Source organism: Prosopis cineraria, unplaced genomic scaffold, assembly GCF_029017545.1.
Source record: "Prosopis cineraria cultivar Desert tree isolate PC_DT_omini unplaced genomic scaffold, ASM2901754v1 PC8, whole genome shotgun sequence".
NCBI lineage: Eukaryota > Viridiplantae > Streptophyta > Magnoliopsida > Fabales > Fabaceae > Prosopis > Prosopis cineraria.
In genome coordinates this window covers 13,291,897-13,315,422 of record NW_026555339.1, presented here as the reverse complement: position 1 = coordinate 13,315,422, position 23,526 = coordinate 13,291,897, and the positions used below count along the sequence as shown (strand labels likewise).

The 23,526-nt window shown below is 31.9% G+C and overlaps 2 protein-coding genes across 6 annotated transcripts in view; both read right to left on the bottom strand.

Annotated features, from left to right (window-relative positions):
• Positions 1 to 2,148: 2,148 nt before the first annotated feature.
• The window catches only part of LOC129318199 (uncharacterized), a 30,500-nt gene continuing 9,122 nt past the window's right edge, over positions 2,149 to 23,526 (bottom strand). For 2 of the 5 annotated variants that reach the window (XM_054962833.1, XM_054962834.1), the window contains exons 7-19: positions 19,949 to 23,037; positions 18,623 to 19,183; positions 14,076 to 14,765; positions 12,889 to 13,558; positions 12,663 to 12,808; positions 11,817 to 11,936; positions 11,594 to 11,734; positions 11,418 to 11,489; positions 11,223 to 11,330; positions 4,298 to 4,402; positions 3,247 to 3,333; positions 2,986 to 3,142; positions 2,149 to 2,912 (exon numbers count right to left, since the gene is read on the bottom strand). In XM_054962833.1, the coding sequence (XP_054818808.1) occupies positions 2,344 to 2,912; positions 2,986 to 3,142; positions 3,247 to 3,333; positions 4,298 to 4,402; positions 11,223 to 11,330; positions 11,418 to 11,489; positions 11,594 to 11,734; positions 11,817 to 11,936; positions 12,663 to 12,808; positions 12,889 to 13,558; positions 14,076 to 14,765; positions 18,623 to 19,183; positions 19,949 to 21,655 (5,133 nt within the window). In that variant the 5' untranslated portion in view covers positions 21,656 to 23,037 and the 3' untranslated portion in view covers positions 2,149 to 2,343. Of the gene's footprint in view, positions 2,913 to 2,985; positions 3,143 to 3,246; positions 3,334 to 4,297; positions 4,403 to 11,222; positions 11,331 to 11,412; positions 11,490 to 11,593; positions 11,735 to 11,816; positions 11,937 to 12,662; positions 12,809 to 12,888; positions 13,559 to 14,075; positions 14,766 to 18,622; positions 19,184 to 19,948; positions 23,038 to 23,526 lie in introns of those variants that run through there. The other 3 variants (XM_054962835.1, XM_054962836.1, XR_008595192.1) reach the window with 3 other exon arrangements.
• Positions 21,658 to 23,055, bottom strand: LOC129317331 (disease resistance protein SUMM2-like). Its single transcript, XM_054961675.1, has one exon. It carries the CDS (start codon positions 23,053 to 23,055, stop codon positions 21,658 to 21,660), a length of 1,398 nt encoding a protein of 465 aa, XP_054817650.1.

Here is a 23,526-nt window from a genome sequence, read left to right as displayed (position 1 = left end):
GTGGAAAACCATAAAGGGGATACTATTGGCAATGAAATTGATGGATGCTTATTCTATTAGGGTATTGAGAAAGTATTTGCAATTACAGTTGATAATGCTTCTTCTAATGATTCTGCTATTGTGTTTTTAAAAAAGCGTTTGAAGGATTTGGGAGGTCTAGTGTGTGATAGAGAATTCTTGCAGATGCGGTGTGCTGCTCATATTTTAAATTTAATTGTTTCAGAAGGCCTTAAAGATATGAATTAATCTATTGAACTTATTCGGCATGCAATCAAGTTTATTAGATCTTCTCCTGGTAGGCTTAAAAAATTTAAGAAGCTTGTTGAAAAATTGAGAATTGATTCAAAGAGTCTTCTTAGCATGGATTGTCCCACCAGGTAATTTACATAATTGTTAAATTATGATTGTTTGCATTCTGATATATAATTTTTTCTAACATTTAAATCTTTTGCTTATCTTAATAGGTGGAATTCAACATACATCATGTTGCAGAATGCCGTTAAGTTCACTAAAGTCTTTGATAGAATGGAGGATGGGGATCAAGATTACAAGAACTACTTCAAAAAGAAAGTTAAACTGTCTTCCAGCTCAAGCTATGTTGATAAGATGGAAGAGGAGGATGAAGATGAACTTGGTGATCATGATGGTGATGAAGGTACAGTTAAACCTCCTAATGCCTATGACTGGAGTATGGCAAAGGAATTTCTCACCTTTTTGGAGTTGTTCTATACTATGACTCTTCAATTTTCTGAATCAAATTATGTCACATCAAACACATGCTTTTAAAATATAGTTGCAATTAAGACATGATTGGATTCAATTGCAGTTGAATCTAATTCTTTGTTGAGTGACATGGCAGAAAGGATGCAAAGTAAGTATGACAAGTACTGGGGAAAGGCAGAAAATATGAATCCATTGTTGGTGATAGCTGTGATTCTTGATCCTAGATACAAATTTTCTTATGTTGAAGTTGCTTTTAAACATTTTATTGGTGATTACACGAAGAGGGAAATGATGAAAAAGAAGATTATGGGGCTTTTGCATCGCTTGTTTGATGAGTACTCTGCAACTCTTACAGCCAGTAGTAGTGAACCATCTGAAATTGGTATAGAGGTGGGGGATAGCAGTGCCAGTGGTGGGGGGAAGCAAGCTCCTCCATCTTTTAAAAAAAATTATAGATGTGGCAATGCAAGATTTCTTAGCCACTGCAATAAGTAAGCGTCTAAAGAAACCAATTTCAGAGGTGGAAGAGTACCTAAATGCAGATTTAGTTGATGCTTGTGATGATAGTTTTGACATTTTGGCATGGTGAAAAGTGAATTCTTCCAAGTATAAAGTTCTGGGCTTGATTGAACGTGATTTGTTGGCTATGCTTGTCTCCACAATGTCTTCGGAATCTACTTTTAGTACTGGGGGTCGAGTACTAGATACTTTCAGGAGTTCCTTATCTTCAAAAATGGCCAAGGCACTCATTTACACCCAGAATTGGCTATCATCAACATCATGCACCCCATTGGAAGTGATTGATATTGACTATTTTGATGAGACTTTACGTGCTGTTGATGGTAATAATAATATGAATAAGTTATTATATTTATATTCATTTTAATTCTCCATATTATATAATATATATTATTATTTACTAATCTAATTGTTTTAATTTGTTTTGTAGAGGAAGAGTTAATAGCTCAATCTTCTGCTATATCAAGTGACTCCGAAGAAGATAAATGAGAATCAATGAGACTAAATGAGTTTTCACTTTAAAAATTAAAATGATTGATCCTTGTTTATTTAGTATTTGCTGTTAAAATATTTGTTCTTATATTATTCAGAGATTTAAACTTTTAGAATGATACTACTTAAGTACTTATGTTAAGTTATAGTGGGATGAAAATCATATGTTTTGGTTCTTTTCTTTATTTTTTTTTAAAAAATGAGTGTTGTGGGTAAACGGGTGGCCCAGACCCGCCCAGACTAAAAAACTGGTGCAAACGGGTATAAATGAGTAAGGGTGGGTAGCCACCCGTTTATCCATAAACGGGTGGGTAACGGGTAAGGCCACGGGTGGCCCGTACTCGCCCGTTTACACCCCTACTTCTACCTAAACATATTTTTTATCTCTAACTAAGCTTTTAGTTATGCCAACTATAGTATGGGCCAACCAAATGAGATGCCAAACAAGCACCATGTGGCCTTTGTTTTATAACAATCCATTGAAAATATTAAGCCGAAGTGCTGAACGCCTGAACGTACCCAGAACCAGAAATTGGTTTATAATTCTGTATCATATAAATAACTTGCGTGCTACTTCTGTAATGAACTCAAACCAAATAATTAAGAAACCTAAAATCCAAATGGTTTATCCATGGCACTTACTATTTCCCTAATTTCTGCTATCTTGATAACCAATTTCTTGCGATCTTCCAGAAGACCCAACAACCGAGAATCAATTACTTCAAGCCATTCTTTTGCTTCTGCTCTTTGCTTATGGACCTCATCCAGCGCAATTTCATATGTTTCCAGCTTCGCCTCCATATCTTTCAACTCTTTCTCTGCCACCAAGACATCAAGCTTATCAGAGCCAGAAATTTTGGTGCGAACTGATTCAATCCACTCTTTGTCAAAACCAAGAATAGTCGCTTCCCCTAAGTTCGCCTCCAGAATTGATCTATCCAATGCTGTAATGGTATGGGGAGTCTTGGTGGCAAGGATGACCAAAATGTCAAGGAGCACTCTGTAGGACAAAGCTATGATTCGATTGGTGCGTTGTTCACGAGGTAGCATTAGCTGTGGATATCGCTCCAGTGCATTAGCGAGCAAAGAAGGTTCGCCATCTTTCAACTCCACTATTTGGAAAATTTCGCCAATTCCTAATGTAGGGGAGGAAGGGCTTTCAACACCAATTTGTGCTTCTGTCATATCCAAGAAAGTTAGCAGATGATTGAATGGAAAACACGAAATCGTCACACAAAGAAAGACACTTACGATGATGAAGAGGAGGAGGGATCACATCAGCAAGGACCGTATTGTCCTTTGCAGGCTTTGGCGAATAGCGTTGTGAGTCTGTTGATAGGTTTACTTTTGAAGCCTTCTTTGCTTTATGTCCCTCTTGAACACTTGCATTCATTGTTTCTTTCTTAGTCTACATAAAACCAAATGTTAGTTGTAGTTAATTTGATGCAGACTTTTCAAATTTGTTGTTGTTTAGAGCTCTATTAAGGTTAGGAGACATAGAGGCGCTCTTACGAATTCTGAGTCAAGCTGAGTTGACTTCGATGATGTCTTTGAAGCAGAAACTTCTTCAACAGTTCCCTTTGAAGCTTCGCAAGTACTCTATAAATTAGGAACATAAAAGCAAACTATTAAAGTGTTAAATTCATTCATAAGCTTCTCATGTTTTTGAGAGTGATTGTCTGCCCATCTACTATATAATAATGAATAAGCAAAAAAAGCCTCTCTATAGTCTATAATATTCAAGTTCCTCTGTTAATTCGGAAAGGATAATTAACTGACCTGTGCCTGTTCTTTTTCTGAGATACCAATTAATCTAGATTGCTTTGTTGAATCTAAATGAATTGATTGATTTGCTATTTTGATTTCCTCTGTTCTATAATTCTCATAAAGTCCTGGTTCTAAAGTTCCTTCAAAACTTGAAGTAACCTCAACAAGAGAAGGAAATGTTGTAGTATCGCTGATGTTGCATTTGCCAAGAAGTAACTAGTATTAAGTTCAGCAATACTATGTGGAGAATAAAACTAGCATATATTAGTTCCTCAGGAATTTTAATTTTATTTTCTATATCTCCAATTGCTTCTTATTTGTATTTAAAATTTGGCTTGCTTTTTTGTAGTTTATTGATCATAAAAAAGAATACCAAATATGAAAATGCACAAAAGATTAGTCTTCACCCTTTTATCCATTTTCATATATTATGCAAATATATTAAAACGGTCAAGGCAAACGCAGCTGGAAACTAATTTCATGTGAAGATTATAACCCAGTTTCGAGAATAATTACAACTGCCTCCCCTGTTTCTAATATTTGAGTAATATCAAAATATATAGTTTATTTGATAAAGTAACTTCATTTATGCGCAAGACTTATTTTTTAAATAGACTAATTCATTCAAATATATATATGTGTACATAGCAAAATAAGTCGAGGCAAGATATTTTGGTGTAGATTTATTATTATTGACCCGTGAAGATGTAACGAATGGTTGCCAATTTGCCAACTAAACTTACAATTGTAAAGTGAAAAAAATGCTACAAGTTTAAAATGAATGCGGTGAACTTACTCTTGCAGGTGGATCCAATTGTGAGGATTCTTGTGAATAAATTGAGGAAGTATTTATTTTAGCTTTCATAGGTGTAATGTCTTCTGGAATACTTTCATTTACACTCTGTACAAACAAAAGGGATATGTAAGTATTTGGTCATTTAATTAAAACCGATAGGTCCTGCAATATTGCCTGATAAGACTGAGCATACAACAGGTGAGATTTCTTCCTATTCCTGAAAGTATGTCATGATTGTTTCACTTTATAACTTTGTCTTCACCAAATCCTAAAACAATACATGAATATACATATAAATACAAGTTTAAGCCATTTAATTAGCATATTCCCAATATTATATTAGAAAAGGGCATAACACACTAATCAATCCAAGTCTGCAAGTGCTTATTGTTGAGTCATTGGACGATCATTAAAAAAGAGAGTCAGTTTTACCTTTTTATAACCACTTTCTTGTCAATAATATGTAGAGTTTGGAGACTTGATTTTGATAACCTCTAAATCTAAGGAAGTTGTAGCCATTGATGACCCTAAACTAAGAAGTATTCCAATAGCTTCTTTCCCTATTTTTGAGAGCTGAGTGACATCAAAATGAAAAAAAAATTGTTCAATCACACAACATCATGAATTCATAGACTATAGAATGTATTTTCTTGGGAAATGTCATTTGGATCTCCTTTGAATTTGATGAACCTGTGGTTAATGCTAAAGCAGTTGCTATTCCTACAACCTCCTTCCCTTTTTCTAAGCTCTAAACAACACCAAAAGATTAAATTTGTTTAATAAAGTAACTTCATTTATTCATTGAAGCAGAAACATTCTCTTGCAAGTTGTTCACGTGCTGACAAAAATAAAGATGTTAGCGGACATATAAGTGCTCTTATGAATTATGAATCAAACAGAGATGAGACTTTGAAGTATTTTCAAATATTTCCTTTAAAACTTAGATAGTGCTCTAAAAACCAAAAACATATAAGCTGTTAGAAATAAATCCAAACTCAACAAGTCCAAGCTTATCACTAATATACAGCCCAATATTAAAAAGAACATGCCCAAGATTAGTTGATCTGTATCATTATTTTTATTATTATTCTTTTATTCTTTAATTGTCTATATTGCCTTCTTTCCACATTATTGTTGTATGACATGACACTACTCCTGTAACTAACTTGCACTACAAATGATTAAGGCTTGCTTTGCACCTCACACATTGTGAGGGTATGTACTATTCAGTCAGATTTTGTCTTGATATCAAAGCATGCGTCCATGGCTACCTTTCTGTTATTCACTACCTCAACCTTTGTCTCTTCCACAACACCATCTCTTTTCTCATCTTCCACCTCTACGACTCCTTTGGCATCTTCTTCCTTACTCATTCCTTCCATTAGAGGTACACCAGCTATTCAGACCAAGATTGTTCTACTTCTCAACAGCCTCAATCGGGCAAGATCTATCAAGTTGGACAAATCCAATTATCTTTTATGGCACAACTTTGTTCTTTTAGTGCTAAGAGGACACAGACTTGAGGGTTTTATGAATGGTATGCGACCAAGTCTACCGGAATTTATTCCTCAAGGAAATGATGTTATTGTCAATCCAGCATTTGAAGACTAGCAATCCGCCGATCAGTTGATATATGGATGGATATTAGGGTCTCTAACTCTGGATATTTCTTCTTAAGACTTGTATTGCCGGACTGCATCTCAATTATGGCGTGCTGTGATGGACCTCACATGTGCGAATTCCAAAGCCTGTTTGACGTTGATGTGAAATGAATTTCAAAGAACTAGGAAAGGTTCTCTCACAATGGAAGCTTATTTGAGCAAGATGAAAGTTATGTCAGAGAACATGGCCCTTGCAGGTCATCCTCTTCCTCTCTCGGATCTAGTCATGCAAACACTGTCAGGCCTTGATGGAGAATATACTCCTATAGTTATTCATCTCTCCAATAAGGAGAACCTGACTTGGATTGAGTTGCAGTCGTCCTTGCTGACCTATGAACGTCACCTTGAACATCTTCACAACGTTAATGTTGTATGTAACTCTTTCACTGCTTTGAGTCTCTGTAATAGTCATTTCTCTGGTGATAGTCAGGGTTTATCTGGAGGAACTCATTCTGCATGGCGTGCCTCTGGTAGGAATCATGGTTATCATGGTCGAAACAGAAGATTCAGGTCCAGTAATAATAGAGTAGAATGTCAATTGTGTACAAAGCTTGGACATATAGTTGAAGATTGCTATCATCATTATGATCGAAATTTCTCTCTAAGAGATCGTAACCATGATTCACTAACTGTATATTTTGCAACGTCTGACACTGTGCAGGATCTAGTGTGGTACTTAGATAGTGGTGCTTCAAACCATGTGACTAATGTGATTGATAACTCTGTAGGCACAAGAAATTCAGGTACTCTCAAAGTTGGAAATGGTCATGATTTACCAATAACAGGTTGATAAATGATAATTTTATATATTTTTATCCTTTTAATTTAGACTTTTAAATATTTATTTGAGGGTAATTGGGTTTAATTAGATATTATTTGATTTTATTAGCCAATATTTAGTTTTGGGATTTTAACTAACTAAATCTTTGATTTTAAAATATAAATAATATTTTTAATATTTTTGCATAGGTGCTATTTAATTTTATTTTATTTGTACAGATTTTTTAGATTCAATTTGAAAGATATTGATAGAAAATATTTTGGATAAGAAGAATATGGGCATGCTTGGAGATTAAATCAAGAATTAAATTTTAAAAATTTCGTTTATATTTATCTTGAGTATTTTAGTGTAGTTTTCATTTAGGGTTATTTATGGTAGTTTTATTTTTTATTAAATTATTAAATTTTAATTAGAAAGAGGCGTACGACACACACCACATGACTTCTAATATAAAGGCAAAAGCAACGAACGAATTAGATATATATTAGGACAGAGGCAAAAAAGGGACCGCGGTTTTAATGAAAAGAAAAGGGAAATAGAATAGCGATCGCCGTTCGTCTTTTCTTCCTCCAATTTTTTGGGTGATGGCTTCTCAATTTTTCATCTCATATTTTTTAATTTTCAGTTCTATAAATAGCTAATTTTTTGGTGTGATCAATCACAAACTATGATCCTAAGTTTTAATTAGAGTCTTTGATATTCAAAGAAGATTTTATTTTAACTTTATTTTAATTTGCTCTTCTTCTCCCTACCTCTGAATTTTATGCTTTAACTGCCATTGCTGATTAGAGTGGCTTTATTGCATAATTTTTGGGTTATAAATTTTATTTGAGGTTTTGGTTGCTATAATCGATTGATACAGTAACATAAGAGTAATTTGGCCTAGCATGGGTGATTATCCATGCTTTGTTTCTGGTGTGGCTAACATGGAACAGTTAGGTTGTAGGTTGAAGGAGATCTCAATTAATCTATAACTTAATTTCTTGTTTAATTCTTGAATGATAATTTGAGAAATAAATAATAAAACCAGAATAATAAAGTTAAATAAAATTAATTTAATTTATGGATGAGGAAGATTAAATTTAGGTGATTGGATTGTGATTGATTGTGCTGCTTGTTTTTGATAATTTTCTCAGTTGAATTTTCTTTATTTATCTAATTTTAATTTATATTTTTTAATTAATTTCATTAAAAAACCCCCCCATCATTTACTTTTTCATAACCATAATTCAAATAGTTTTGAAACAATGTAATATCTCTTAGGGAGACGACCTAGGTTGCGCTTTATTGTAAAATTTAGTTTTTATTAATTTTGGTGCTATTCGACAGTAATGTCACAAGTCATGCATATGGTTTTATATCTTGTGCGTTTAATGATAAGTTGTTGCTAAAAGATATTCTTGTTATTCTAGAAATTAAGAAAAATTTACTTGGTGTCTCTGAGCTTGTTTTGGACAGTGATGTACTGATTCAATTTTTCTCTAATTGTTGTGTTATTAAGGATTTGAGAATAGGCAGAACACTGCTTAAAGGAAAGAGATGTGAAGGTCTTTATAAAGTTGAAGGAAGTTCGCAAGTTTTTCAGTGTTATTTTGATCACAATAATACTAGTAAATCAGTTGTTTGTCTTGTTGCTTTAAATACATGGCATAGACGTTTGGGTCATGCTACATGCAAGACAATTCATAAAGTTTTGAAACAATGTAATATCTCTTGTGATAGTAATGAGAGTTTTGAATTTTATGATGCTTGTCAATATGGTAAAATGCACAAGCTACCATTTCTTGTGTTTGAATCATGTAGTAAAGCACCACTAGAACTTGTTTTCATAGATCTTTAAGGTCCAACTCCCGTTAATTCAAAATCTGGATTTAAGTATTACATAAGTTTTGTAGATGATTATAGTTGATTCACTTAGTTGTATCCTCTTCGTTTAAAAGGAGAAGCACTTTCAGCATTTATGCAATTTAAAAATTTAGTTGAGAATTAGTTTGATCGAAAAATTAAAGTTTTACAAAGTGATTGGGTTGGTGAGTTTAGGAGTTTTACTTATGTTCTCTCAGATGTTGGTATACAATTCCATCATCCATGTCCACACGCCTCTAAACAAAATGGCAGAGTTGAATGCAAGCATAGGCATATTGTTGAGACAGGATTGAGCATGCTTGCTCAAGCTTCAATGCCACTACAGTATTGGTGGGAAGCTTTTATGAATGTAGTATATGTCATAAATAGATTACTTACTCTTGTTCTAAATGATTTGTCTCCTTTTGAGGTTTTATTTCAAGTAAAATCGAATTATGGTGGATTCAAGATTTTTGGTTGTGTGTGTTTTCCCTATTTAAGACCTACAACAAACATAGACTTAAGTTCAGAAGTGAAAGGTGCACTTATTTGGGTTCTAGTCCTGCACACAAAGGCTATAAGTGCCTTAGTCCATCTGGAAGAATATTTATTTCTCGACCTGTGATTTTTAATGAAAATAATTTTCCTTTCGCAGGACAAGCTAAGCAGTGTATATCATGTGAATCAGATATTTTTAATTAGCATAATTCTCAGTCATGGCTTCCAGATATTGTACCTTGTTCTACGTGTTCTTGAATAGAGCACTCTCATCTAGCTTCTAATAATGTAGCTAGCGGTGATGAGTCTCCTCTTGTGCTACTTAATGATATGATGTCATCTTCCAGTCAAGAAATGTCATTTTTAAGTCCAAGATCAGTCTTTGAGTATACTGAATATCTAATATCTATTGAGCCCATTATAATACCATAAGGTCCAGATTTAGACAAGCCTACTACTTCTCGTGAGTCTGAGTCTCCCGCGTCACCTGATGTTGGTACATGTGTTTATGATATCCAGTCCACAAACTCAATGTCCAATGTGCATCCCATGATTACACGTTCCAAACATGGGATCTTCAAGCTAAAACATCCTTTGTAGGCTTAACTCAGTCAGATTTAGAGTCTCTTCAGCTTGAACCTCGAACTTGAAGCATTCTATCTTCCACATTAGAAGGTGGTGATGGATGCTGAATATTCAACACTTGTCAAAAATAAGACATAGGAATTAGTTCCATTTCATCCTTCTCAAAATGTTGTTAGATGTCTATGGGTATTTAAAACTAACTTCATCCAAATAATACTGTTGAGCGGTATATAAGGCTCCACTTGTAGCCAAGGATTACTTACAAGCTCCTGGAGTAGATTATGGTGAAACTTTCAATCTTATGATTAAACCTTCAACGATTTAGGTTGTTCTTACTTTGGCTGCAACTAAATCTTGGGCTATTCAACAACTTGATATAAATAATGCATTTTTGAATGATTATTTGACAAAAATAGTGTTTGTGGCTTAGCCGAAAGGTTTTGTTGATCAAACAAAGCCTCATCATGTTTGTCGTTTGAAGAAGGCGCTCTATGGATTGAAGCAAGCTCCACGTGCTTGGTTTGAACGTTTAAGATCCATTCTTATTCCATGGAAGTTTCAAAACAGCAGAAGCGATAACTCTCTGTTCTTTTTCCAAAATGGTGAGCAAATTCTCATTATTCTTATTTATGTTGATGATATTTTGGTTACTAGGAGTAATTCAAAAAGCGTGCATCAGTTTATTTTACGTCTTAATGAAGTCTTCTCTCTTAAAGATCTTAGGCCAATTCATTATGTTCCTAGGGATTGAAATAACTAGAGATAAGAATGGTTTTTATCTCAATCAGGGAAAGTATATTAGTGATTTACTCAAAAGATGTCATATGAATAGTTCTTCTACTTGCAAAACAATAATGACCTCAGGACAAACATTGTCTCGTCTTGACAATAATCCTTTGAATACCAATGAAAGTGTTGATTATCATAGGATTGTTAGTTCGCTACAGTATTTAGCTAATACTTGTCTCGATATAGCATTTGCAGTGAGTAAATTAAGTCAATTTATATCTTGTCCAACACAACTTTAGTGGCAAGTTGTAAAAAGATTGTTGAGATATCTACAAGGCATACTTGATTTTAGTCTGCACATCAAGAAATTTGATTTTCTTGATTTTGTTACTTTTTCTGATGCTGATTGGACAGCATGTCCAAATGATAGGCGATCTATTGGAGGTTATCTTGTTTACTTTGGTGGATCATTAGTATTATGGTCCTTAAAGAAACAAACAGTAGTTACTAGATCAAGTGTAAAATCAGAATATCAATCATTCGCTTTTACTTCATCAGAGTTGGTGTGGTTGAGATCCTTACTCACAGAGTTAAGATTAAAGCAAATGCATCCTTCAACTTCATTAATTCATATATATTTTCTTTCTCCAATATTAAATTCTTTTTATATAACATTTAAATATATAAATAATAAAACTAAAGTTAAGGCTAGATAAATGCCATAGGTTTGTTGGTATTTACATGTGAAGATGTAATCAACAGATGGTACTTAAGCTTAAATGTATAAAAACATTCTATAAGTTTAAACTGAATGTTGGGAACTCACCAATGCTAATAGGTTGGGTTTTAAGCCCCCTCCTTGTGAATAAATTGAGGAAGTAACCATTTTAGTTTTCACAACTGTAGTGTCTTCTAGAAAGCTTTCAACAACACTCTACAAAAGTACCAAAAAATATATAAGTATCATATTTTTGAATTATGACAATAATTTTTAAAGAGTTCAAACTTCATAGTACACAACAGTCACTATTTCTCCTAGTTCTTGCTGGCGTGTCATACTTGTTTCTCTTCTTGATTCTATCTTTGTCAAATCCTAAAACAAGCAATACATATAGAAAAAGGCACAAGCTTAAGCCATTTAATTAGTATATTCCTAATCCTTTATTTTAAAAAAGGCATAAGACACAAATCGTTAACCAATGGGAACTCTTCTTGGAGAGGAGTGGTGAATGCTGAAGATGAGTTCCTTGGTGCTAAATCAGCTAACAGAGTTGCTTGCACCATGTCCTCTGAGGTAGAACCCTCTTGAACTCTTTCTTTTAGTTTGTCATCAATACTCTGAACAACACAAAATAGTAAAGATATCATATTTTATAAAGAGGTCACTTCAAAATCACCAATATTCATTGTTGCGACGCACATCATCGTGAAATGGTATATTAGTTTTGTGGCATGCTTCAATGGATGATTTTGTTTCTTCAAGATCCTGATGTTGGGGCTGTGCGATTGATTCCTTCTTTATGTATTCATCCTCCAACCCCTATTAGAAATATTAAATAATTAGCAAAAAAACATTAGCATTAGAGATGTCCTTCTAGATTGTGATTCAAGTTGCAGTTTCCAATGCTTGTTTCTCTAACACTGGAGTAGGACCTTTGGATTCAATTTCCATTAGGACAAGACTTATATACTTGCCCTTACATACTTAATATACTTTCATCCAATCAAATCAAGACATGTGAACTTTAATATGTTAATAATATTAATAACAAGAATTTATAATAAAATAAATAATCTATCATAAATATACATGTCTTGATTTAATTGGAAACAAGTACCTTAATTAAGTGTATAAGTTTTTCCCTTTCCATTATTGTTTCCTCCTTACTCTACAATGTCGAAGGATATATTTTATTCGTGCTAATTTTTTCATTGTACAAACATGTCTTGAATGTTCTAATTCGACAACATATCTTTGATATTTCCAATAATTTTTCAGAATCTTTGATAGTCCTTTTGTTTTATTAGGAGTACCAGCTTGTTAATTAAAAAGTTCATTTGAACCCTTCCAAGTACCCAATAATATACAAACAAGTCTTCTCGTGAATGTTAGATTCAATGGTACCATTGATGATGTCCTTGAAACGTGATCTTCTTCAATATTTGTTCTATTTTGCTTCCTTATAATTCTAACCAACTTGACAAGTAATAATATGTGAACAAGTTTAGAATAAAATTAACTGATTCAATGATCAGTCTAGCATACCTCTAAGAAGTTTCGGGAAGCACTTGTTTCTCCCATATGTGACATTTGATGAGCATTATTGTAATGAGCATAAAGTAGCTCCTCTGTTGATGCTTGATTTTCATAATCAAGATTTTCAGGCCCTCCTTGAAGCTGAGAAGTAATTTCTGTGGAAAATTTGACTATAATATTAGTACTATTAAAAACTAGCAATTATGTGAAGTAATAATGTTTCACAAATTCATACCTTGATATTTGGGACAATCAACCACTTGATAGCTTTCTATAGAATGAAAATCAATCTCCCCACAAATAGTAATAAGCCTTGGTAGTTTTCTAAGTATTAGATATGTCAGTTTTGGAAATACGTGTTCCACTATCTTCTGGGTATAATGTTGTTTGCATGCAAATACTTGCTCCATCTCAGGGCATTCTTCTATTAGCAACATTATCAGCATTGGAAACATGGCAGATGTTGAGATCAAGAAAAGGCATTTCAAGCTCTTACAGCGCCTGATGAGAATTTTTTGTAATTTTGGGAAGAAAAGTTTATGGAATTGGTCATGAGCACTTTCGTCATAATCCTCTTCAACGATATGAACTAATTCTTCACAGTCTTCAATCTCTAAATAGGACAATGATGGGAGGCTTTTCATTATTGAGACACAGAAGATTGATCTTAGCTTTTTACATTCTTTGAGTACTAGTCTCTGAAGGTTGTGGAGGCTCAATATATATTTGGGAGCCTTCCATATATGCCTCAATTCACTTAGATTTTGCAACCACACGTGTTGTAAGCTCAACGTCACTGGACCTTCAATTTTCACTTCTTCTAAATTAAAGGCCTCTTCTATTTTGGAGTTGCTCACTCTAAGGTATGTTAACTTTTGTATATCCTTGATAATTTTCATCAAGCCCTAATAAAGATTTATCCGTTCAAAATTTTAGTATAAATTCAAAAGTAATCTCTCATCAAAGTTTAGTGCATAGATAATACAATATCAAAGAAGAGTCATATTCTCATACATATCTAATCATTAATAAGTATATGTGCCATTTCAAGATAAAATTAATATGGTCCATCTAAGTTACAGTGAGAGTGCAAATCAGCAAGATTTTGGATCAATAACAATATATTTTAAATTAAAACATCATCAAGCTGTGAGGATTCCCAATACTATTATTAATGGATCTCAATAGGCATTGAATTATATGAAGCGGAGAAACTTGATTTATTGTACAGAATGCCTGTATACATGGGTTATGCCTAATTAAATCAACAAAGCCATAAATTAATGCAAACAATTTTTTTGTATGAAAACTATATTACTTCTATGTGTAAATGCTAAACAATTTTTTGTGATAAAAAATTTCCAAGGGCCAAATCAACAAAGCAATACAGGTCATAAAACAATATGGCAAATGTATTATTACCTTTTCAGTTTTCACGTTCGATTGTCTGCCTTGTAAACAAATCATCAAATCTGGAAAAGATTTTCCGTTTATCTCTTGACAGCCATCTAACACGATCTTTTGTAGAGATGTCAAGCTCAGGTGACATTTTTTTGCACAAATGTTGATCATATTGGGTACATCACTGAGATATAGATCTACCAAAGCTGGGAAATCAATGTGAACCTCATCGCTTTCGCTCTCATTTGATGTGTAATCTCCTTGATGATATTTTCCAAAAATATATTTCAACTCTCCAGCTTCTTGGATACTCAAATATTTTAATTTTTGAAGACCACCAAAAAAGGAGTAAGGAAATATAAATTCCAACTTGTTGCAGCTCCAGATTTCGAGATCCTCCAGCTTTGAAAAAATGGAGCTATAATTGATGTGATCATAATTCTTAGAATCACCTTCAACCACGTTAACTAATTCGTCACAATATTCTATATGTAACTTGGACAACTGTGATAGGTTTCTCCAGGAAGATAAAACAAACATAGTTTTCAACTTTTTGCATCGTCGGATTTCTATTTCTTTAAGATTATGGAAGTTGAGAACATATTCGATTGCCATACTTGGAATCACTAGTCTTCCAACATTAACAATCTCTTGTTTTTCAGATTCCTTAGCTCCTTCACTTGTCACATATTGCATCTGCATATTAAATTCCTGCAAGTTTTATAAAAGAGGGAATACAATTCCAAACAACAATAAAAATTAAGCATCCCCCCTCTGTGAAACTTAGCCTCCAAATAGTCCAATTTTAAACCCAAAAAAAAAAAAAACAAATGTGTATAAATATGCGTGATCCATTTGCAAAATTTCTAAGATTGTAAACATTACGATATGATTCATCTTTGGTTCTATTAATTGGTTCCCCATCATACATCTATCCTTCATTGATTTGTTTTTTTTTAATCCTTCATTGATTTGGTTACCTGCTTGGTTTATCACTAAATCAAACAATTAAATCAGCACTTACTAAGTAAAATCAACAAACCTACTTCTAAGCATGCTTCTATTCCATTAGAACAGCTTTTTCAATTCAGTTTTCTGCTTGATATTTTCTATGTTTTTGCCCTGTAAATTTTTCTATAACTCTTCTTTTCTACCTTCATGCACTTTCTATTCATTAAATTTTCCGCTCGTGTAAGATTTTTCTTTTCGTAATCTATGTAACAAATATTGGCTAAAATTTTTTCTTTATGATAAGATCTACATCATCTACGTACAAAGTATTTCAACACTATAATTTTTTAGGCAACATATACAGTCAAGGATTTTGTCCCTATAGAGTATTCAAAGAGCTAAAATGGATACTCCAACTATGTTGATATGATATTCAAAAGTTAGTCATAATTTTTTAAATTTCTTCAAAAGATAATTAGTATAAATGAATTGTAACCCGAGAACTAAAATATAAATTTTAATTTTCTAAACTTTAGCCAACGATTTTAGGACATGACATGCATTTGGTCTCTCTAACTTTATAATAGATTTCATTGCAGTCCTTTAGCTGTGTTAATTCTTTACTTTTTAAAATGTAACCAAAACATTTTACTACTTAACGTGGTTAAATAAGCTAATAGAAAATGATAACTTGTGTGCTCAAAATTCATTTTATTAAAATTATTATGTAATAATCTAATTACTATAAAAAATATTTTTTATGTTTAAAATAAAAAAATTTACGCATCAAGAATAAAAATTGAAAATATTTTTATTTACTATATAAAAATAACAACCATAAACTAAATCAGTTTTAAAGTATATTAATAAAATTATTAGAATTATAACTTTAAAATAATTTTTTTATTTATTTAACCAATTCTGAAAATTCAAAACTCAAACGTAAAATATAAGAAATGAGTCAAATTGTTCTTATAATTGTAATTTTTTCAACATCTGGAAACAGGTATTAGCAACCCAAAATAAAGTTTATATAATTTAAGGATTCAAAAAATAAAAATTATTTTTAAGGGGAAAACAAAAAAAATGAGTCCACATGAGGAACTTATTTAAAAATAAGTCCCACTAAGTTGTGGAAATACTGTTAAGTCCTCAGACTCACAACGCTTTGACTGACGTTGACTGACCATTGGCGTATCCTTGATAAATTTCATGATCAAGTCCTAATGAAGATTTATCCATTCAAAATTTCAGTATAAATTCAAAAGTCATCTCTCATCAAAGTTTAGTACATAGATAATACAATATCGAAGAAGAGTCATACTCTTATACATATCTAAGCATTAATAAGTATATGTGCCATTTCAATATAAAATTAATATGGTCTATCTAAGTCACTTAGTGAGAGTGCAAATCAGTAAGATTTTGGATCAATCACATACAATATATTTTAAATTAAAACATTATCAAGCTGTGAGATTCCCCAATACTACTATTAACGGATCTCAATAAGCAGTGAGTTATATGAAGCGGAGAAACTTGATTTATTATATAGAATACCTGTAAAGATATGTTTTAAATATGCTATGTTTTACTTGTAAATATTTAAATATAAAAATATAATAAAAACATTTTCAAAAAAGTATTTTTTATTGATCAATGCCGACCAGTGGTCAGTCAAAATTGGTCAACACTAGTCAAATGGCGTGAATCCAAGGGTATTTGTGTCACTTTACTTGTTAAATTAATTACAACCAAGTCTCATGAGATTTGAAAGTATTTTTACAAATTCATGAGAATTACTTACAAATAAATCTCTTGATGGGGACCTATTTATAATTTTACCTCATTTTAATGTTATAATAAAAAGTTTAAATATAACAAAATTATTAGTATAGGTTTTGAATAGGTAAATAATCATTTTTCGTAACTAGAAAGATTAGAAAAATGTCGACAATGTCAAAAGTTAAAAAATTAATATGAAACTTAATAAATTTAAAGAACCAAAATAAAACCTATTTCAAAGTTAAGGGACCACAAAATTATTTGGCCTAAATTTTAAAATTGTGTCTATATATCAGTTTGACAAATGTATGTATGTATGTACGTACGTACATAAGTATGTATGTATTTGTCACCACTGGAAAATGCTCCATAGGCTTGCTTTGACTCTAAGGGAGAATGATAAAGAGGTCTTCAATTAATTTAAATTAGGTCCCAAGTGAAACTTCAGGAATTTGCAAGTTCAACTTTTAATTTTGCAACTTCATTATGATAAATTTGCAACTTGTGTTCTAAATTTTAACAGAAAAAATAATTTTTTTTATTCTTAAACCATGTTAAAATTTGAAAAACAAGTTACAAATTCATTACAATAAAATTACAAAATTGAGAGAAAAACTTATAAATTCCTAGAGTTTGGCATTTGAGACCTAATTTAAATTAATTGATCTTTTTATGACCTATTTGTCATTCCTTGACTCATACAATATTTGGTAGATAAAAAAAATATTTTTTTCAGAAAATGAAATGAGAAATACACCTATTTCAATTTTTTCTAAGTATATTTTTTATTTTGTTTCCTGAAAATATTTTGAGTAAAATACTTTTATGACCTTTCTATTTTGCCTTAATTACACATACCTTCCCTTTATTTTGAAAACATACAAGTTAATCCAATCCACTAAGCCTATCAAGAATATTCTAAAAAGATTCTAAAAACTTATTTTTAAATTAAAATTTACGTTAAAACAAATTTTATTTACTAATTTACCCATCACCGTAAAAAATCCTAAATTATATTATTTTGATAGTTACATAATTTCATTGTGTAAAAAACCACGTTGACAAATTTTAAATTTTAAATTTACATTATTTATATAATACCTTGAATTTATATCATTTTATGTTATATGATGAAAAAATATGGGTTTAAAATATATTTTTAGCAATTTTTCAAAACATATAAATAAGTTTCAATAAATTTGATAAAAGTTAAAATTTTACAACATGATAAAAATTAATAAATTTTATAATGTAATAAAAATTTCAAAATGTATTTATTATATTTTTTTTAGTTGTATAAAATTTTTTTTTTGCAAATATAGATTTTTAGAATGACATTTTGGTCAAATTAAAAGTTTAAAAGTTAAATTTCAAGGTCAATTAATTAATAGTTGGATGGATGAAAATAAAATCTCAAATATACAAGGGAGGTTTATGTAACATATATTTTAATTTTAAGAAAGGTTTATGAGTTTTCAAAATTCTGGAGAGGTTTGTATAATTAAGGCATAAGAAAAGGGTGATTAGTGTGTTTTACTCAAATATTTTTCATATAACTACTCTATGGGGCAAATAGAAATAATAAATCATGCATTTTGGTTTAGATTCCCAATATTTAAATAACTTTCAATCATTTTTCAGTAATCAAAATGTCAATATATATATATATATATAAGCTTAAAAATTTGAAAACTTAACAGTATACTCGCAAATAACTTTCTTTTAAGCGAAATTTCACAGAATTACAGGAAAACATGCAGATCAATATATTTTGGGCCAAAAAATATAGCATGATAAAATTGATATAAAGCAATAAATTAAACAAAAATTACCTTTGGTGCTTCCACAGTTTGTAGAGATGGGCATTCTAGATGATATTTCTTGATATGAATGCTGATAATATTTGGTACCTCTTTGAGGGATAGTATTTCCAGTGCAGGAAGATCAATGTGAGGCTCATCATTTTCATTCTCATTTGATACATAATCTTCATGGTCATATTTTCCAAAAACATGTTTCAATTCAAAAGCCTTATCAATAACTATAGCTTTTAGTTTTTGAAGACCTCCAGAAAAAGTGGATGGAAATATAAATTCCAACTTATTGCAATTCCAAATTTGGAGCCTTTCTAGATTTGGAAAGATAGAGGTGCAGTTAAAATAGTCATCATCTTCTGCTTCATTTGTTATTATGTGCTTCAATTCATCACAGTAGCTTATTGCCAATTCCTCCAACATGATGGTTGTGGCAATTGATATGCTGAACAATGACTTCAATTTTAAACATCCTTTAAGTATCATATGCTTGATATTCTGTAATCTCAATCGCTTATTACTCATAAGACACTCAGCTTCATGAAATGTTTGAATCAATTCAATTGATGTGGGTAATTCCTACAAAACATGTTTTTGCTTATGTTCAACTCATAACTAATTTCTCAATGAAAAAAGAATAAATCATAACTAATTCTATCATCTAATGCAATTACATTGAATTTAGGGGAAAACCATATAATAAATGAAAAGCAAATGTGTCAAGCATCATGTGTTTTATAAATTGTCACGTGTCATAGTTGGCATTTAAGATAAATTCATCAAATATAGTGAAATAATAACTAAATAACCAAAATACTTGCCTCTTGATGCTAAACATCCCCGTCTTAGAAATAAAATAACAAAAAAGTTGAATATCCACATAAAAAAGCCATAGAATTTGACCATTGATTCATTTAACAATGATAGTTGAAATCTCATCAATTTCCTATGATCTATGACTTACTACTATCCATTCACATGTTAAAGAATTTTTCGTTAAAACTATTATAATTAGCGTGTCTCCAAGAAATTTATTAAATTGTATTTTTAGCAATTTGATCAACTGTATTTTGCAGAGATATAACCTGTCATTCGTACACACACACACACTTCACCATTTCTCTGATGGCATTTTCATATTTTCAATAGATCAAGCCTCTTAGAATAGTTTTATTGCAATATAATCCTCTTTATATATGACATCTCAGCACACCTTAGATGAGAAATATTATTTATAGCTCATCTATACTACAATTCAAGTTTAATTAATCAAATGCCAATTAAATAGCTTGAACAACTTAACAAAATAAATGTTGAACAAAGAGTGGGACAAGTGTAACATACCGGTGAAATTGGATGGTGTTGTTGCATTGTGCCATTGGATGCTTTGATATTATCAATGTCTTTAGTTGCTAGTAGAAAACAACATCGAGGAGCCCATGAGAAAGCACCCCTCTTGGAGTTTTCATGTTTCTCCTTTAAATCTTCTTTCAAAACTGGAGATGGCCTTGGCATACATTTCTTAAATTCTCGAAACATGCTAATGAAATTTGGTGTAAAATAAAGGAACATTGTCTTCAAGGAAGGAAGCATAATCTCTTGATGCAAAACACGACCCTCATTTTGGTATTCATCAAATATGTATTTCAGCTCCTTACAATCCCTTATATATATCTCTTTTAAAAGGGGAAGGTCTCCTGCCAAAAAGAGTTGTGACACCAATTCTAGTTTGTGACATCTTTCAATTCTAAGATGCTTCAAATTTTGGAATAGGAAGTCACGACTCTTTTGATTATAAACACCTCCTAATTCTTTTCCCAGACTCTCATATGTGATTAAACTTTTTAGCTCGTTGCAATCTGTAATTGTAAATTTTTCCAATTGCACTAGACTTTGAGCAATAGAGAGTGGGAAAATTGATGGTTGGAACATGAGACAATCCCTTAACGTCAAAACCTTTAGATGAGGAACTTTGAAATTGACATCAAAGAATATGTTGTGCAATTTTTCACACCTCTCTAACCTCAAAATTTGTAGCTTCTTAAGAAAGCCAGAAGGAAAAGGACCAGCACACAATTCTTTCACATTCACACCATTCAGATGTAGCTCGACTAACTTGGAGAAGGATTTTGAATAATGATGCTTCCTAGTATCAATTAGGCACTCAATCTCATCCCATTCATTCAAACAAAGCTTAATTAAGTCATTCATGCCTCCATTTTCCATATGAATTATGTCAGGGATGAGACATTTCCATCCTATTTCTTCCATTTTTCCCAACTCAAGAACCTCTACTCTTCCTAGAATGTACTTAAACATGGCTTTTGAAATTAAATCTTTCGCATGTTTTGTATTGAAGCATTTTAACAAACCATTATCATCACTACTAAAATATTTGAAACCATCACAAGCAATAGAAAACATTTCCAATATAGGAGGAGATATATCATGAGTAATTTCATCTTTAGTTTCTTTGTCATCCTCTAGCTTCCAATCTCTGACATTCTTATTCTCAACAAAATATAGTTCTTGCAATTGGGAACATGTTTCAATCACTTCAAAAGGATTCTTCTTTTGAATTTCACACTCCCTTAATCCCAACAATCTCAACTTCTTTAGTTCCTTGATAACTTTGGGTAATTCAATTATTAAACAATTGTTCAACTCAAGAGTCACAAGACTTTGTAGGTTTTTCAAGATAGAGATGTCACCTAATTCCCAACCATCCAAGATGAGAGTTTGCATATTCTTTAATGAAACAAGTGATTGTGACAGTGATGGAATATAATGCCTCTTAGGCCTGCCAAGTAAAAAAAGAATGTTGAGGCTTGCCATCCCTACGAATAATGTTTCTGGGTTTTTCACTAAAACGTCTCCTTTTATCCAAAGGAATAGAATCTCAAGTTTTGTACCATCAAACTGATCTGGAAAATCATTAGTACTCCAAAACACATATCGCTTGCTTGTTTCTAAAGTTGTCCTTGAGTCCACAATCACTTGAATATCTTCCTTTGCTATCCATAGAGCCACTTCATGAACTAAGTCATGCATTTTTACACATTCTTCCTCATCAACCTTAACAGCAAAGTAGAAGCTACGAGTTCATTTTTCACTCCAAGTACTTGGCTTCTAGCTACACAATAATCTTCAACTTTGCCAAAAATTCCTGCCCCTATACCGAGTCTAATAATAAAGTTTATAGGAATTTTATAGTCTTCTGGAAAAATAGAACACAATAGAAAGAGCTTTTGGGCCTTCTCATTTCTCATATTCTCATAGCTTAAGCTCAAGCATCTATAAACCTGAACCAAATCTTCATCAACATTAAGAAATTGCTCAGATTTTCTTAAAGTTGCCAAAGCTTCCTTCCATTCACTTACTGGCCAAATTCTTAATGTGCTAGCTAGCGATACAATTGCAATTGGTAATCCTCCACACTCTTTCACAAAATCTCGTGCAAGATCCTCTAACTCTTTTCTCAAAAAACCATCATTACTTGCAGCATGAAACAAAAAAAGATTCAATGCATCCTCATCTATTAATGTGTGTAGGTGAATTGTTTTTTGGCATCTCATTTCTTCACAAACTCTTGAATGGCGAGTGGTTATCAAAACATAGCAATTCTTGTGATTAGGTCCAAATGGAATCCCAATGTCTGTAAGATTTAGCTTTTCCCATACATCATCTAATATTATAAGTAATTTCCTTTCTTCATTAGAAATTCTAAACCACAAAAGCTTTGAGTGATCAGCTTCCGTTGTTTCCTCTAAATGCAATCCTAATTGTCTTGCAATGTCTCCTCGAATCTTGTTGATATCTGGAGGATTGGACATGACAATAAAGATGACATTCTCAAATGCTTTGGATTCTTCAAGTTGTTTGCCCACTTGTGTTGCCAATGTGGTTTTGCCTGTTCCCCCCATCCCTTGCAACCCAACCATGTAATGATTTCCATCTTTTAAAGCTTCCACAAGTTGTTTCAATTTTGATTTTCTGCTCTCAAAATCAATGAAATCTCTTGCATGGTATTTGATACCTGGAAGTTTAGCTGGACGCGCCACTCTTTCGAAGCTAAACTTTTGTATGTGATCTTTAATAAGTAGCATCCTCTTTGCCAACCTCTTGCCTTGTCGGTATCTCCAATGAGGACATGAACTATAAGACCATGTTTGCTTGATTCTATGATTCTCCTGAATTAGAATATAAGCTTTGTCTTTCCAAACTTCAACATCTTTGGTTGGGTTCTCATTTCTTCTCTTGGCATCTTCAATATCATTATTCACTTCTTCAAATTTTGCATCCAACTCATTGTGTTGTTGCTCAAACTCGCAAAGATGAGTCTTGAAATGAAGAAAATAATTGACTTCTGTTATAGTTTTATCCACCAATCTCTTGGCAAGATCTGTTAAAATACCTTCCCCAGGAAACGCCGTCTGATATGGACAAGACATTAAAATCAAGACTCCAAAAATGATATATAATGCTTCACAAATACGTAACGAAATTTAAATTAAAATTGCTTGTGAAGTCATAGTCTAACTATTGGGATGCTTTACATGTATGTTATTCGAGATCATTGTATATGGGATATTGAGTGTTCATATATACGAGTATAATTATTGAATGAGTTGAGAATTAACTACAAATATAACTAAACTTATTTATTATTTAATGAGTTAAAAAACGTATAAATAATTAGTCGCTTTAGAATATAGAAGGGACGAGGGATAATATAATTACTTTTTATTACACTATAAAAGTAGGAACAAGTGTACAATAGAAGATTAAATAAATGAGAACAAAGGTTAAGAAAAAAATTATTGATCTAACAGGCACAACATGGCAAGTGATTTTAATTAATTACATGCTATTTAAATGGATGTTATTTGTTGACAACTGGACAAAATATGAAAACAAAAACA